Below are 17371 nucleotides of genomic sequence, written 5' to 3'. Positions count from 1 at the left end.
CCAAATGGCGGCTAAATAAAGTAACCTCTGTGCGTCTTCCCAAGGTCTACCAATATTTATAGTATATTCGTTTAACCGTTAACTCGCCAATTGCCAAAATGGTTTGAATATAAAAGTGAAGCTAAGTTCTGAAAGGTTAGGATGGATTTTACTGACCTGACTTTACTTGGATGTTTTAATTTTTGTTGATTGTTCTTTCCTATATTTCTTTATAAATGTAATGAGAAACACTTCTAATTATACTCGTTTGTAATTTTATTTGCGTACAAAAGTAAGATTGATTTTCTCAAACATTGTGTAGATCCATTGAAATCGTTTCATCTCTTTAGAATCTGTTTTGTACAATTAAAACACTGTAAACCGAAGAAAATGGAAATAATTGTAATGTAGGTATGTTCTAGAGATACTATATTATATTATAGAACAGTGTATTTAAGTTTCTATTCTTTGATCATTAAAGTGCCTAGTGTTGTAGGTGTAATAAATACTGTAATACCAATAGTTTGTGTTAAATTAAAGCTTTTTTTAAATATATATTTATTTGCAATCCTGAGCATTTTACAACATTGTCTGCTCAATTATATGTTATAATTGACTATAGAATTTGCTTCGCAATGATTTATCTTGACAGGAATTTGCAGTGCAATAAGGTCTACGTTCTAAACTTACGCAATCACAAGCAATAGTAGAACCTATTTAGTGGCAATAAAGACTATGCTAGGTTTTTGTATTTAGCTTTAAAATTATCGGTCTTTGTATCTTATTTAAACAATGCACTTAAGAATGATGCATATTGTTGCATTATTGTCAGTTGGCTGCCAGTTGAAATGATAGGTTTAGTGTCAGTTTTACCGTAGTCTGGGCATTAATAGACTGAAAACTTGAAAATTAACGTAGAGATATTGTTGTGTCTCAAGAAATTTGATTATGTAAAACAATTACAAATAATTGTAATTGTTAAATTATATTTAAGCCCTTCAATTATTCATCTTTCATGACTAACGGCTTACAATGACACCAGACCTGTCGTTTAATGTACTTAATTGCCTAAAATGAAGGAATTGATACATATACATAATCTTATTCAGAACACTTGTACTTATGTCAACTTTTTATTACAATAAGCGTTTACTCAGCGCTAGTTTGAACGTAAAGATTATGACTTGTAAGTTGAAAGCCTATAGCAGAAAAATGCTAGTGAAGACTCTTAGTATTTTTAGATGATTGCGTATATAAATTAAAAAAATACTGTACGACTAAGTAAATACAAGTGTTTCGATTAATATTATCTATATCCTGAGGTTCGAATAACTCGACCGACCATTCAATTCTGTTCATTAAATGAGTTCCTATAAGTATTTTTGTTACATCATTGAACAATGGTAAGAAAATCGTATGTGAACATCAATATTCGCGCCAATAAATTTTCTAAGCGATTTAATCATGTTCATTTTTGATGAAAACTTATTCTTATGTACTTACATATAACTCAATTGCTATTTAGTTGTATTATTAAATATTATTGCATATTGGAGGTTACTTTGTGTGGCTTTATGCTCGAGTGCCATATGTCCAGTGTTTGTTATTGAGCCTTTGACCGTAATAACTAGGACGCAGATATTTAAGTATACATGAATACTATAACTTACGTGCCATAATAATGTGTACAAATTCTAAAGGCCTCCATACACGGATCGAATAAGAATTTTGCGCCGGGTGAGAGCAATGATGATATTATAAGATTGTGTCTGATAACTTAATGTATATTACTATAATCTAATTAAGAAATGTTTATTAGTACAAAATGATGGTTAGTGTTCGGACCAAAACTATGTCTTAGAACAGAAATCGAATGTTTACTGGACGAAAAAGTTGATTCTCCTTCTAAATTCGATATTCAATTTTACATTATTTCATTCGCATTCATTATTTCGTCCAAATTACTTGTTTTCTATTAAAAACGTAATTAATTACTATGTGAGTAGTTTTGGTTGACGTTTAACCAATTTTGTTTTGTAACGAAATGAAACTGAGAAGCTTTGGTCGAACACTATTAATTATATTTTGCCCGTGTATTGGAGGCTCTATGCTTGCATCGATCACAATTAGGTCATAAAATACCTGGTTTTGATGTTGTTTTGTTGGAACGCGCTGTAATCGTTGAATTTCATGTAACAATTGGTTTTTTATATGATGACGTGAAAACTTTAATATGTATTAATTTCTACCGTTTAGGTAGTTAATGGATTTTTAATAAAGAACCTATTAAACTATAAAGGGTTTTAATCATCATAAGCCCACTGTCCACAGTCCACTCCTGGACATTAGTTTCTCCCAAGGCACGCCCACTGGGCAACGACCCAATTCGAGGGTCTTCATTCTAGAAAACGTCTACTCCAGCGAACATCGGTTGGTAAGAGCAAGGGTTCTAAGAATAGTCGCATTTTATTTTATATAAACAATTTATTAATAACCTTATACCTAACGTAGGTATACAAGTGCGGTGTCATGGATTTTACATACTAAATATAACACAAGAAGATTTAATACTACAGGTAAATCTTTCAGGCATCAGTAGTAAACAGTGCTGCCAGGTATAGAAAAGTGTTCCGGAAAAATATAACAAAGATCATTAGATCAGGAAAGAAAACTAGCGGATACGAAGAAATATCCAAGATGTAGGAACATTATTAGATTAAATCTAGCAACACTGCTCATGACTGACGGACTGGGTGGCTTTATTGGGTACCTCAGAATTTACCATAGCCTATGGATCTGCATCAAGACCTGTCATCTTTATTACATAGGCTATAAAAATATATTTCTCAACACTAAACCTTTACCCTAAAAACTTCAATTGTCGTCTTCAAAAGTCAATTGACCGTCTCCAGTCGGCGAGATAATCCCGCTGTACCCTGTCTCACAGAAGCTTACACTACCTTATTCCACTATAACTTAATAGTTATAATAATAATCAGTCAAATTTAGTCTACTTCCAATTTCCTGAAATTCCCCGTCAGGCCTCTCATCGCATCCCCCACGGCGTCTGCGCCTGCGCATGTGTTGGCGCCGGATCTCAGAGCAGACACGGCGCCCTCTCGAGCTGCTTCAGTGTACATTTCCAGGCGGACAGCCATTTTGTCATTTAACAGCAGGATATCGCGATTCTTCTCAAGTTCTACCTTCCACAAATCTGAAATAAAATATTCAATTAAAATCCGTATACAACATTCACGATAGGTTCGGATACGCTTGCTATGTCTATGCATAGCAAGCATATCCGAACTTATCGTGAACAGTGTTTGTTAAAAAATACTAAGTACCTATTTTAATAACATTTACTGTTAGACATAGACCTTTATAAGTAAACAATATAAACAAAATGGTTTTTAAAATAAACTAAATTCACAAGTTTCTTGCCAGTTCTCAATTGAATCTGTTTACTGAACTGGACGGTAGGGAAAAATAATATTAAAACAAATAATATAAAATAGCTTTCATAATCGATCGACAGCCTCGGTGGTCTAGTGGTTTAGCACACCGCTTTACTATCCGATGGTGGACATTTGTATTTTTGAGTACGATTGTTTGTATCGGTCTGGGTGTTTTCTATGTATAATATTTATTTATTTACAAAAAAAATGTATCCATGTATTTATATCAGTTGTCTAGTGCCCATAACACAAGCTCTGCTTATCTTGGGACTAGATGGCGCTGTGTGAATTGTCCGGAGATATTATTATTATTATTATTATTATAATATTAGTAGTACGCTGGACAGTCCTGCTATCCATAATTTAAGCCTTCATCTACTACTGTTTACTGGATAAGCCCTAATACATTCTATCGTGTGTGATTCTCCGCTGGTTCATCTAGTGGTCGGCACACGTTCCACTCCATAAGTGCCATTCTTGACTCCACATATCACCAGATCATTGTTCCTTCTCCTGGGAGTGTTTTTTATAGATACGACTACCATTTAGTACAATTTCCTCTTTTCAGATCCTTTTTTTAAAAACAATAAGAATAAAAAAAATTTTACCTATCATCTCCCTCATAGGCATGACACCACCGTACTCTTTGGGCAGCAATCTTTTCTCAATCTCTACCTCCTCCGGGGAGCTGTACAGCTTCACTCGCTTCTTAATCTTGTCAGAGATGAGGGCCATACCAAAATCTAGCGCGAACTTAATGGTTGGGTGGACATTGACGCCGTATATCTCCTTGTGTCTCATTGGAATGGTTCTCTGTAATATCAAAAATATATACAATATAGGTACATACGACATCGGAGGGTTGCGGGTTCGATTCCTAATACAAATATTTGTATTTATGAGTAATATTTTATCACATCCGGTGTTTTCAATGTATATTACCTGTGTGAAAAAATGTATCTAAGTATTTATTACCAGCTGTCTAGTACTACTAGCTATCTGCCCTGACTTGGCACGGCTGCAAATATACTTTACCAATTAAATTTAGATATAGCCCATAGAACTTAGTTGCTCGCTTGCCCAGATAAAGGTCTAGGCGTCAGAAAATTGATAATTCACTTAAGTATCCAGCTTGCATGAGGCGAGTTATGAATATTAATAAAGTTAGACTTATTTGCATGTACAGAAGCCAATGGCATTCATTTCTCTCTACCTTCTCCGCAAATGATCTGGTTGGAAATTTGATCCAATATAAAAATAAAATTATATTTATGTCATTATACTTATTCTACTATTTCAAAACCTCTATTTAAACTTTACTTACCTCGCCATTCTTTACAATTCTCACAGCCTCTTTAGGTGTGAACAGTGTAAGATGTGGGAAGCTGACTCCACTTCCATCCGCGAAGTGCACCAGCCCCCTCACTTGGTTTTCCTCGTCTTCCATCAGGGTTTCGAAGCAGATACCCATAACGCGGCACATGTCCTGATTGGTATACTTGTACGGGTCGAAGACACCTGACAGAGAGAAGGTATTAGCAATGCTGGATTTGTACTTTATTTTGTTTTTAAACAAATAATATGTATACGTTTTGTTTTTTCAATAGAAATACAATATGAAATTAAATCTTCGTCTTTGCAAACAAAAATACAATTTTATAAATTGCGGTAAGTATAAATTAAGTAAATTAGAAGTAATATGTATTATATTACTTCTAATTTACGTAAATTGCATAACATATTGTAACATATTGAATCACATAAGATTTACTAACCCTGCAAGTTAATTTCAATAACTGTCTAAGTTCCTGGTGATGGATTTCCCATCGATAATAAACTAAATTAGTCTGAGAGATGACACCAGGGCCTAATACCATGTTAGATTTTAATTTTTTAACATAATGCAGGTATGATTAATGTTTCATTCACCACATCGTCGAAGTACAGTCGGTTTGAGGTTTGATTCTTGCGGCTCTTACATTAGAAGGAAACAAAGAGGTAATGTTTGGAAGTATTATATATCCCCGAAAACCAGTAAGTATACGAACTGGATCTCGAGAGTTTGTACGTAAATTTGACCAACTGAAAATCAAACTGGGATCGGTACGATTGTACTGCTAGCTGCTGCCACTGCGTTATGGAGATAAATATATTATTTATGTAATAAGTATTAATACATAGATATTTGACATAAATTGGGTGCAAGAATGAGTATGAGCGGTGCATTACTGTTGAGCATATATAATGTGTTGGTATCTCATGGACAGTAGTCTCAGATAATAAATACGATCTATCGTCTGAGATAAGAAATATCGCACGGTTCATAGTTTATCAGATCTTAGAGGCTTTAATAAAAACAATATTTAAAAAAAATGGAATAACACAAACCGCACCATAAAGTGAATGATTTAACACAAATATTTTCATCTTTTATATAATTGCTTTTGATTATTAGAAAAGTTACTTAGTTTCATGAGTAGCTACTATCCATATGTATTAGATAAATATACGTATATTTATTACTTGTACTTTATAACTAATTCAATATATGTATACATATACTAAGTTTGTAAATTCAAGATGTTTACAATAACAAAGTTTATTTTATTTCTTTTTAAATTAATAAGTTCCTGTATAATTAGCCAGAAATTAACCTTCCGGTTATTTGGTTAGATCGATATAAAAGAATGAATTATGTATGAAATCATATAAGTATATTATATCACGAATTCGCTATGAACAATGTTGACATTGGTACAGATTATCTTTAATTTATAGTATTATGTTTATTATGAATATTAAACTATAAATTTTACTTGCAAAATATTATAAAACACATATAATGAATTAATATGTAAATTTATTTCAATAGATGTTAATGAAAATATATCATAAACATAATATTGCCTTGACATTGCAATATGTGTTATATATACGCAATTTATTCGTTATTGTGAATAAATTGGCTGAATTTATAGTTGGATGTTATATACGTAATACCTACGTAAGGATAATTAATTGATACTAAATTTTAGAAATATGCCACGATAATATTAATCTTATTCATGAACACTAAAAGTGGCGTATATTGGTGTTCTTAAGACAGATGAGTTTGTAACCTGTATTTTTGTTATTTACGATACATTGAACTTAAACAAATTTCCAGTTGAAAGGGAGACAAGTGGAGACACATTAGAATATTTAACTCCTCCGGAGTGGATATCACATGTTTACGTGATGTCCAAAGAGCTGTTATATGATAATAATAATAATAAGCATTTATCGTTTTTTTTTTCAATACTACGATACAACCAGACAATCAAACATACGGCCTATTTAATGGTAAACGGTTACCATAGACTATGAAAATACCAGGTTAGACGACGTTTACCACTGATCATTGCCAGTGCTTTTTCCAGTTACATAAAACATATTTGGCAATATTGAGAATTTAAATTGTTAGTTAATCTAGACTTTGCGTAATCTAGATTTCGATAATGAGCTGTTTTGAACCGTCATAACTAACAGATGATTTTGTATAAATAGATAGATAAAAATAAGGATGATAATGTATAGATATAAATTTAAATCGTAAATGTTAATACATACTTCAATACTTATATGTATATAGTAATGATATATGTGTATACATATCCGTAGATAGCATATGAAGATATATCTACCGGGCCTGTATATGATAACTCGCCGTCCGCCTTTGTCTTTGAACGGACTCACAAAAATGTACCTAAAACAAATGGAAATAAGATTATTAATCACTTAGCACAGTTCAAGTCTTTGTCTAAGTTATAGTTTTTTGAGATAAAAGACAACTTCTGTCTGTACTAGTGGTACCTATAATCTATCTTATTGTGAAATTTTATAGAAAATCTTTTCAGCCGTTTCTTGACATTTACAATCGTATTGACAGACAAACATAAAATGTATGATTTCTTAATATGCAATTTCAAGCTATTTGTTTGTCTATTCTATTAATATCTTGTAATTTACTATTAAGAATTCTCGACGAAGTTCAAGAATATTCCAATTTACAAATACATATTATTAGATATTTATTAAGTCTAGTTTGTTAAATATAGCGCCGTGACAAACAGAGGTGTAAAAGAATCATAACGATTCCATAACAAATTTTTGGCTAGTAATTATAAATTTATGATATCTTACCCAAGGTCGATCAGTTCCATCATCACGGGTAGCTTGTAGTCGAGCTGGTTGAAGGCGATACCCCAGGACTGGCGCAGCAGGATGTATCTTTCGATTGCCTCCTGGGCCATCGGCACGCTGTACTTCTTGGTACGCAGAAATCGTAGAAGAAAGCTTGCATCTGTTATTTAAAATATATATTGTAATTAGGTAATCCCGAACTTCATAAGAACCATTTTTTAAAGTATAGAGGACAAATAAGCTTGCGGCTCACCTGATGGTAAGTGATTACCGCCGCCCATGACTACCCACAACACCAGGATAATTGAAATTGTGTTTCTGGTCTTTCAAGAAGGAATAAGCTCTTTTCTTGAAGGTTTCAATATCGTATCGCTTTGGAATATATAATACCATTGCTGGAAGATGCTTCCACAATATGGTTGTGTAGTTGTGCGTAACAGAGAAATTCTAGAAAATCGATTAGATTAGATATAGATTATAAGGCCCACTTACCCAATCTGATAGACATAAACTTAGGGTTCTGTTCCAACCAGCTTCTTAGTGCGGTGAGGGCTTGTGATCTGGAGTTCTCCGTCTCTCTGAGCTGTTCCTGGGCAATTTTCTGTGTTTCCTCTGACAGAGGGCACTGGTATACGTCAGCTTCGGTCAAATACCTCTTTACGAGTCTACGCGACATGTCTGTAACAAAGAAGAGATATCTTTAATTATATAATCACATAAGAGTTTTACATATATCGTCTTCATTAGCCACTGCTGTCCACTGCTGGACATAGGCCTCTTCGAAGGCATGCAGTGGCATGATGCATGATGCATGAGCATTTTCTGTTAATTCTGCAATATGAACGATTATGTATATAGGTAGTTAATTCAAGTAAGTACATAAATATGTATGTATCCAATAATATATATATATTTATACTAATAATTCATATCGGTGTATATGGATGTATCTCAGAAAAACATTTTGTTTGGCCTTTGACATCGATGCATCGGAAACAGATATATTTCTCAACGTTTTCTTAGAGTATATATAAAAGCAAATAAATAGTTATAAGTACTGAGAAAAAAATACTGATTTGAATTTTGGAATAAATTATCTGAGTTCAAACAGGCAGCATTGCTGTATAATCTGAGTCTAATTATTTTTACTTATAGCAAATTATCAGACTGCCCTACCGACCGGACCGCCTGACAGAAAAGAAACATCCTTATTTGCACTAATATTCCTGAGGACAACTTCCTACATTTCACACTTATCCAGCGATTTTGCGGCAGGAAATTGAAGAAGAAAGTATCAAAGCGCCATACATCTTTGTAAGAAGTTTATTTCGATTATGTGTATAACAGCCAAAATCAACAAATAATATATTGTCTAATTTTAATCATACCTATCTTTGATTGGTGCTATGATTGACAGACAGATAAACAAAATTTTTTTCGGACTATTCTAATGCTATTGACCGCAGCTAGCTTTTACAGCTTCACCGAACGATAGGGACACGTGCAGATGGCACTCCAAACACGTGGAAGGACATGTGGAGCGGCTGAAGATAAACTCCTGCCTGACGGATACCATAGGGGGCACCGCTAGGGGTTCGAACCTCGGAATAAACCACAATGTGGATTTGTTTTTTTACTTGTTATGAATTCTAAAAGCCGCAACTACCAATCTAAAAAGACTAAAGAACATTGTTGTGAAATATATTTAACATTTTTATTTCTTTAGATGAAATTGCTTTTGATGAAGACATGCGTTATTGGTAGAACGAATGTATGCTGTTTGTAAATAATTATATAACATATGAATTGATGCGCCATATTGCTGACGGCACGCGGTCGATTATGGCGTAATGGATCTATCTACTGTACTTACTTCATTATACCTTCCTATATGAACCATGAACTATACGACCAGACGGGATGGATTATGACATAAACTGTTATATGCTTCAACGTAATGATTGCTGGCTTAGTAATCAATAATTAATGGGTAAGATTTAAACAATATTATGATATTGTCTCGTACATTAGCTCAACTTGGCCTTTTAACTTCGTACATCATATTTTGATCGATTATTGTAGGTCAAATTTTGATACGACGATTTGATAAAAATGTCATTGTTTCAGAAGCCACAAATCTCTTATTTGTAAGAGAATTATTGTACGGTAGGCATCACTGATTTCGAGTCATGCCGTCACGGGAAACCAATGTAGGCTTTGGGCTATAGCCTGGCTCGACTTGTTACACGTGGTCAGTGTCCATGGCACAGTTTAGGAAGCTTGGGCGCATATCTTGTAAGGTCCCCTACGTAAGCAGGTCACTGTGCTTCCAACACCATATACAGGTTTTGATTGAACTTGGCGCAATTCAGTAAGGTTAATTATATAGAATTTTTATAAGGAATCGCGCTCAGTTGTTTTATAATTTCTAACGTATTGGTATGCACATTTGAGAACATATTTTTTGAAATAACTTTTTTATGAATAATATGTTTCTGAGTTTTGACAAATTTTATCAACATAAACAGTATAAAAGTTTGTTTGCCAATTTAGTATATTTCTAAATGATTCTTCAGAGATTGATATATAAAAACAAATTAATAATATCTCACGGTGGTTACGAACTCTGATTAGAATATTCGCATATGATGGTGATCACTCTATTCTCCCAAATTTGGATTTAAAAATGAATCTGTATTATTGTAAACATGTATAACATTTATTTAAAAAGAATACAAGCTGAGTTTCATGTCAGTTCTTCTCATCTCTAAATCATTTCGAACTAACGGTAGATTTGACATATCATAACAGTCTGTAATATACTTACATGAATAAAGATATTTTGAATTTGAATTAATATTGGTAAAAATGAAGTCCATGGAAAAGACGCAAAGTTTTCTTCAATTTTTTTTTAAAGCATAAGAAACAAATGTGTTGCGTGCCTTTTAAGACGGAATAAGCTTTTTCTTTCTATTGATTCGGAAATACCATAGCTGGTGATGTCAGAACGGATGGACAACAGAAAAGTACCAAGGTCCACAATCAAGGTTCTATAGATCTGTCTATCATAGGATATAGGTACACCTTGTATAGACACTTATTTCCTCCTGCAATGCATCGCGCTTTGCTGTTTCACAATGGACTTGCAAAAGTTGCAAAATATTTAAGTTTGACTCGTGAAGCAATGAATATACGAGAGACACCCGATCGGTGAGTCGACCTTTGTATAGATAATGTTGGGCAATCTAGTTGGCCAACCTTATAATTTTCTCATTATGTAACAGCTGAAGATGAGGTGATCTATTGTATTACGTGTATTTAATAGCGTCGAAATGTGGGTTAGTCGATTATTGCGTTTACAAACGAAAGTAATATAGCATTTCATTGGATTACATTATTCTGAGCATTTTATATTGCAATTTTAGTCAAATTAATACCTCGATGGTCTATACTACTTTACCTTTGATGGTTACGAGTTCGATTCTTCGCACGGTACAAAGTATTTGTATTCATTAATATCATTGTTTGTACAGTTGTTTATTATGTATGTATTGACAAATATTGAAGATTATTAGGTTCAAATATAAAAATATCTAAATGTCTGTAGGTCTATTAAAGACTCTTATGATATGTCAAGTCTACTATTACTTCGAAGTTCTTTCGAGCTAAGAAGAACTAACAAGAAACTCAGCGTTCATTCTTGTCAAATGAGCTTGTACATGTTTACAAAAATCCATTTTTCAATTCAAATTTGGGAAAATAGTGTAACCCACATGCCACTGCAATTTTATCAAAAAGAAATAGTATAATCAGAGTCCACAACCCGAACAGACCAGTCACATCAATCAGCATCCGTTTACGAATATGACGACCAGCCTATAAAAAATATTTTTGAACTGCAATGTAGAATATTATTTAACACAGAAAAGCCCATTTCAAGTCGCAATTCTATGTAACGCTCATATATTGCTATTCGTGATAAATAAGTTGTTAAGTGTTTATCTGCCATTAAATCCATACACAAAAGTAACAAGTAGATATATGCAAATAGAGGTATGAATATTGATACAGAGGTATCAGATGACCTTGTACAGACCCCTTTGGGTATACCACTCCATAAATAATTAAGTAATACACATATGTTAACACATGACTGGAAACACTTTCGTTATTTTACTATTACTACACATTCATTCTCATTAATTCACTACATTAATAAAGATAATTTGATTTATCCAAACATATTATAATATAAAGTTCTCCGTCGTGCCTGTGTGTATGTTTAAAAAACTATTTAAATGATTTTCATGCGGTTATCGTCCATCAACAAATTGCTTTCAATAGCGGTTTATGCTAGTAATTCGTTGAGGTTTTTTGTAAAGTTACTAATCAGTAACTTTACACAAAACAGCGAAAACGGAACAGGCCGCTGATAGGTATATCTATACAAATTAAAAATATATTAATTCAAGTTAACATGTATGTATGTGCAATTTAATAGTCCAGTTCTTAAAGAAAGTTATAAGTAATAAAATATTACGGTAGAATCCTTAGGACTCGAGTAAAAAAAAACACTAAGCGCAAAAGAAAAAAATTGCACGAGAGGGTGACACAATGAACTAAGTAATATTCGTCAATTTCTTTTAAATAAATCTGAATGATCAATCAAAATCATCTGCAGGCGAAACCGCCGAGCACAGCTAATAGTAAATACAAATGAATGAAACCGTATGTGTAATAATATTGAGATTGTTCTAACCGGTTTGAATTTATAACTAAACATAAGTTACCGTTGGCGCTACATGACTTTCCCGATTGATTGATTAACTGATCATTTGACAACCCGTTGGTAATGAAGGTAGCCTTTTTCAATTTAGAGCAAGGTTATGTTCTTGACTACCTTGGACCACAGGGTAGAGGAAAAGCCACCTTTCTCTAGTACCTACATATTGAGGAGGAGACTAGTTCAATCATTACTTGAAAATACGGTTAATCTTTCCAGTTTACGATTAAATTGACGATTACGATTGAATTTTAATAAATAAGGAATTTATTGAAGCTCAAGTTTAAAAATAATTTATTCATTTAGGATATTATAGTAACTTATGTCAGTAAAGATTTTGTATTAATATTTTTTCCCTGGAGTAAAGGGTATTCATTTGAAAGAATTAGAAAGAAAATTAACTGAATTTATTATTTATTAGTCTATAAGGCTGGCTTATCTATTATACTAATGAACGGGTGCTGCCTATATGGACTGGTCTGCTTTGATAACTATGACTGTTTTATTTTATTCCTCAAATAACTATTTATTTACTTATGTCAACTTTGCTATGATAGTTAATATAATGTTTTCTTTGTGCGAAATTTCATATTCCTCCGTCCGAGTAATTTTTGTAAAAAGGAGTACCAAGGTTTTACTTCATGTACTAATAATATAGATCACACTAAAAATTATTTGTTTGGTTAGTTGGTTTGGCGAGCACAATAAATCTATGTATGTAGGTCGCAGTGCTATAGGTCGTAACACCTGAAAATAGCCATAACACTCTTCTCACTCAATAAAATAAAGTGATAACGGTAATGATAGCTTTATTAGAAAAGCAATGGGAAAGGTTGATATGATGACAATAGTTGACACAGTTGCATATATATTTTTATGTAATGTGGGTGTCAATCAGGAATATGGTAAGGCACGCGACGCTATCGCAGCTTGTTACTGCTTGCAACATCAATACATCTTGAAGTGAAATAAATTTTGTATATTTAAAACAACCAGACAAGGCGATACGGGTGTAGACTTTTTCTATGATATATAACATTTATATCACGATTAAACTAACTTGTTGAACGTCATTATAGATTGTAGCATAAGACTAGACAAATGTAGATTATCTATACATATATCTTTTATCTAGAAAAAGCAGATGAAGTGACGGGATAAGAGTAGAGTAGATATGCAAATTACATTAGGTACTCTGTGTATTTGAACACAACATGGCAGACGTATGGTTTGATTTCATGTAGGTTTAAGATTTACATCATTTAAAAATCAATCAGAAAAAAAATATATTTTTGTTGTCTGCCGATTCGAACTCCGGACGTTTGTAGTCACGGTAGTGAACTACTAGACCAAGGCGCTCTCTTTAATATAGTTTAGTGCTTGCTGGTGACTGGTGGCCTACTTTAACAGATTTGTGTTCAATGTGTTAGTCAATCATTCCAATATTGCAGCATCAGAATGAAATAGATTATAAAGTATACGAGAAAATTGTGACCATACTGTAATTGGAATCGATAATTGTAAAATTACTATCTAATATTTATTATGTAACCATTCATATCCATAAAATATGTCAAATCTATAAAGTCAATTTGTTGATATAAATAACATACCCAACTAAACAGAACTTGGTAGCGACAACATAAGTTTGAAATTTTAGAGACACAAATATTTTTTTGTAGATAAAAGTAATGTCAATAGAAACAGAAATGAAAGCAGAGAATTTTCCAAGTGAAGAGATCGGTATCTACTAGTTAAGTAGGGACGACGAATGAAGGATTTTATGGAGTAGATGGATTCAAACTCCTACCCGATGGAATCGAGTTTAGTATGGCTATAGTACGACGGAATCGAGCTAAAGATTATATATATACATCTATTCATACTATAGATACGGATAAGTGCCGAATTATATAGCTTAGACTTATTAGTAGAGTTCCTTTATGGATATGATTAAAATTAATATAATCATAAAATAAAAAATATACTACATAATATTTAAAAATGATTCAACTAAAAGTCAAAGTCAAAAATATTTATTCATATATTTTCAGTCACTTATGAACGTCAATTAATTATTACTATATTTTTAGCATATTTCCGCCTTAGAAGTTGTGAGCATTAAATTTGACTTGTTTGGTATATTCCATGATCGATAGGTTTTGAAATCGAATGAGCATATAGCGATGACACTAAACTTTTAAATTAGCCATTGTTTACAAAAAATATATATCTAAATAAGAAAACATTTCGTACATATATAAATCAATGTCGTACTTTATAATTTTAATTTTAACAATGAACAGTGAAGTTATTCTAATATTAACAACGAACGGTTATTTTAATATTAATAAAGCGTGAATATATTAAAAGAAATATTAGGAGTTTTTTATTACCTATAATTTATTAATTTCTTATGTAGGTACTTACTTATTTATATTTTTATAATTATAAATAAACCGAACCTTGAAACTTCGAACACATAAAGTTGGTTTAATGGTAGATTTTACATATTTAACCATAAATCGATTTTGTTAAAATAATATTAAAGAATAATAAAGTAAAAACTTTTGTTTACGGGTTTTTTATTGCAATAGTATCTAAAATTTTTCCAACTGTTGTTTCTAATTGTTCTGAAATTTACATACACATGTATAACCTGAAGAATAAAGGCGCTCAAGGAGGGCTTAGACGAGTGGCTTATTTAGATCGAGGCCATAAAATTATGTTAATAGTTTCTACAAACAGACAATAAACACAAAATTGTCATAAGTTAATTTTACCTTGTGTGACATCAAGGCAATATAATAATGACTCCTTTATTTTTTCATACACCATGGCTTGCAATGTATTATAATTAATTGTACAGGCGAATGAACAATTACATTTTTTTATACTACTTTGGTAACAAACAAGCATATGGGCCATCGAATGGTAAATGGTTACCGTAGCCTATGGACGCCTGAAGCACCAGCGGTGTCATGTGCGCGACAAAACACCATGCTGTAGTCGCGTGAGAAAACTTTACATTATCATTTTTTTTTATTAAATAAATGTATGTGTCTGCTAACACAGTTTTCTTATAATGATAATGATGATAGGAGTTCAAATTTTTTATAGGTGTGTGTATGATTAATTTGCAATAGGTACGTAGTTCATAAGTTTAAGCAATCGTATAAGCACATATAAATATGGCACCGACCTACTGCGCTAGTAAATAACTATTGATAAATTAAGTATTATGAAATAACGATGTAGATTGAAGATTAATCTCGTAGTTACAGAGTATTGTCGGATTCTGATGAGTACTATATTAACTTTTATGTGCTGATATATTATTACATTATGTTCTATAAATTGATTAGATATAAACTGAAAATCTATTAACTTAATAATGTATTTTCAATAGAAGACTAATCTCAGATATAGCCAATAAGGATGAGTGGAAGAAGATGAGACACAATGTCGACCCCAAATAATGGAAAGATATTGCAATTATGTGTGTATCCTAAATATAAATAATATATTATTATATTTTTACTCTTAATATTTTTTTAGGAAATAATTCTGACTCTATCTGCTCATGGCTTGAATATAAGTTAACAATTACCATCTGATCTATATATATAATAACTATATTATAAAAGGAAAGCATAACTTGGTGTATGAGAAGAGTTATCTCCGGAGCTACTGTAAATAGATATATATAAGGGTACGTTATCTAAAGGTTTTGATGAATATATGTAACTCTATATTTTAAATATTATTGTTTAAATTATATAGTTTGTTAACATCAATCATATAATGGGTTCTATCCTAATCTATCTACTTCACATTTGGCATAGAATTCCAAATATGATTTTTTCAGAATTGTATAATTTTCTAAACGCTACCCTTGTACTTTTTAACTATTAATAAAAATTGTTTATACCTTTGGACGGCACGGAATTCTTCGTCCGTCCTAGGCAGGAATCTGACCCCCGTGCCATAGGGTCTTGCGTTGGGTGCCTCCCCCAGTATGCGCCTGAGCTGGTCGAAGTGGCGCGTCCAGTTAGGGAGGCGTTCTGCCACTATGGGGGGGTATTTGCCTCGCCCTGTGGCGGGTTCTATGCCTGCATCGGCGACGAATATGAAAGTGATTTCGATATTATTTATATGTAGAATGGATCATGCCATAACGAGAACCCAACAAACATACTACTTAATGTTCAATGGTAACAGATTGTAGTACAAGAAAAACAAGAACATAATTTTGGATTCAAAATTTCGTTGCGTAAATCGCACTTTTTTGGTGCTGAACAAAAAATCTTATATGATTTAAATACCAGTTGTGAATGTACGAGTTGGTGTCCCGAGAAAGGTGCGCCAGAGGCGATTTTGTAGTAGTAAGCATGTTTAGTAATAATTTGACACGCCCGTAGTAACATTGTATGATAATATTTAGGGTCTCGACACATTGCCGCATTTGACGGCCTCGGATGTCTAGCGGTTAGCATATTGTCTTACTTCCGATGGTCGCGGGTTCGATTCTTCGCACGGTATAAACTTTTGTATTTTTGAGTCTGATTGTGTGTATGTTTCTAAAAAAATGCGAACTTATAAGTATTTGTATCAGTTGTTAGTACCCATAATGCAAGCTCTATTCATCTTATAACTAGATGGCGCTGTGTGAATTGTCCAGGGTTTTTGTTAATATTATTACCGGCTAAGCTTAAATTATTTAGAAAATTTTCAGAATTTTATCCGTGAAAATAATTGTATTTATTGTGAAACTTTCTTAGAAGAAGTCATTCACATACGTTTGTATCAAATAACCTCAACTACAGTGTGTGGAGAACCCTTTACAAAGACTTGTCATAGAACACCCAGAGTTGAGACCAGTCCGGATATTGGTTCATGCAACATCTGATCAAACTGGTTTACCTAACACCTATGGCATTGACTTAGTTAACAACGGATCGTACGCCTTACC

At 32.7% G+C, this 17371-nt stretch overlaps 1 protein-coding gene across 1 annotated transcript in view; it reads right to left on the bottom strand.

Moving 5' to 3' along the window:
* Window positions 1-2493: 2493 nt before the first annotated feature.
* Window positions 2494-17371, bottom strand: part of LOC131853125 (glycosyltransferase-like domain-containing protein 1-like) — a 77712-nt gene continuing 62834 nt past the window's right edge. Inside the window, exons 6-11 of the mRNA XM_059203939.1 lie at window positions 8109-8294; window positions 7617-7776; window positions 7118-7179; window positions 4759-4952; window positions 4043-4247; window positions 2494-3193 (exon numbers count right to left, since the gene is read on the bottom strand). Of these exons, the coding sequence (XP_059059922.1) occupies window positions 2985-3193; window positions 4043-4247; window positions 4759-4952; window positions 7118-7179; window positions 7617-7776; window positions 8109-8294 (1016 nt within the window). The 3' untranslated portion in view covers window positions 2494-2984. The remainder of the gene's footprint in view (window positions 3194-4042; window positions 4248-4758; window positions 4953-7117; window positions 7180-7616; window positions 7777-8108; window positions 8295-17371) is intronic.

The sequence above is a fragment of the Achroia grisella genome, unplaced genomic scaffold (assembly GCF_030625045.1).
Source record: "Achroia grisella isolate CSIRO2021 unplaced genomic scaffold, CSIRO_AGI_Agris_v1 utg874, whole genome shotgun sequence".
NCBI lineage: Eukaryota > Metazoa > Arthropoda > Insecta > Lepidoptera > Pyralidae > Achroia > Achroia grisella.
Note: the sequence above shows the minus strand (reverse complement) of the source record. Positions and strands in the feature narration are given on the sequence as shown.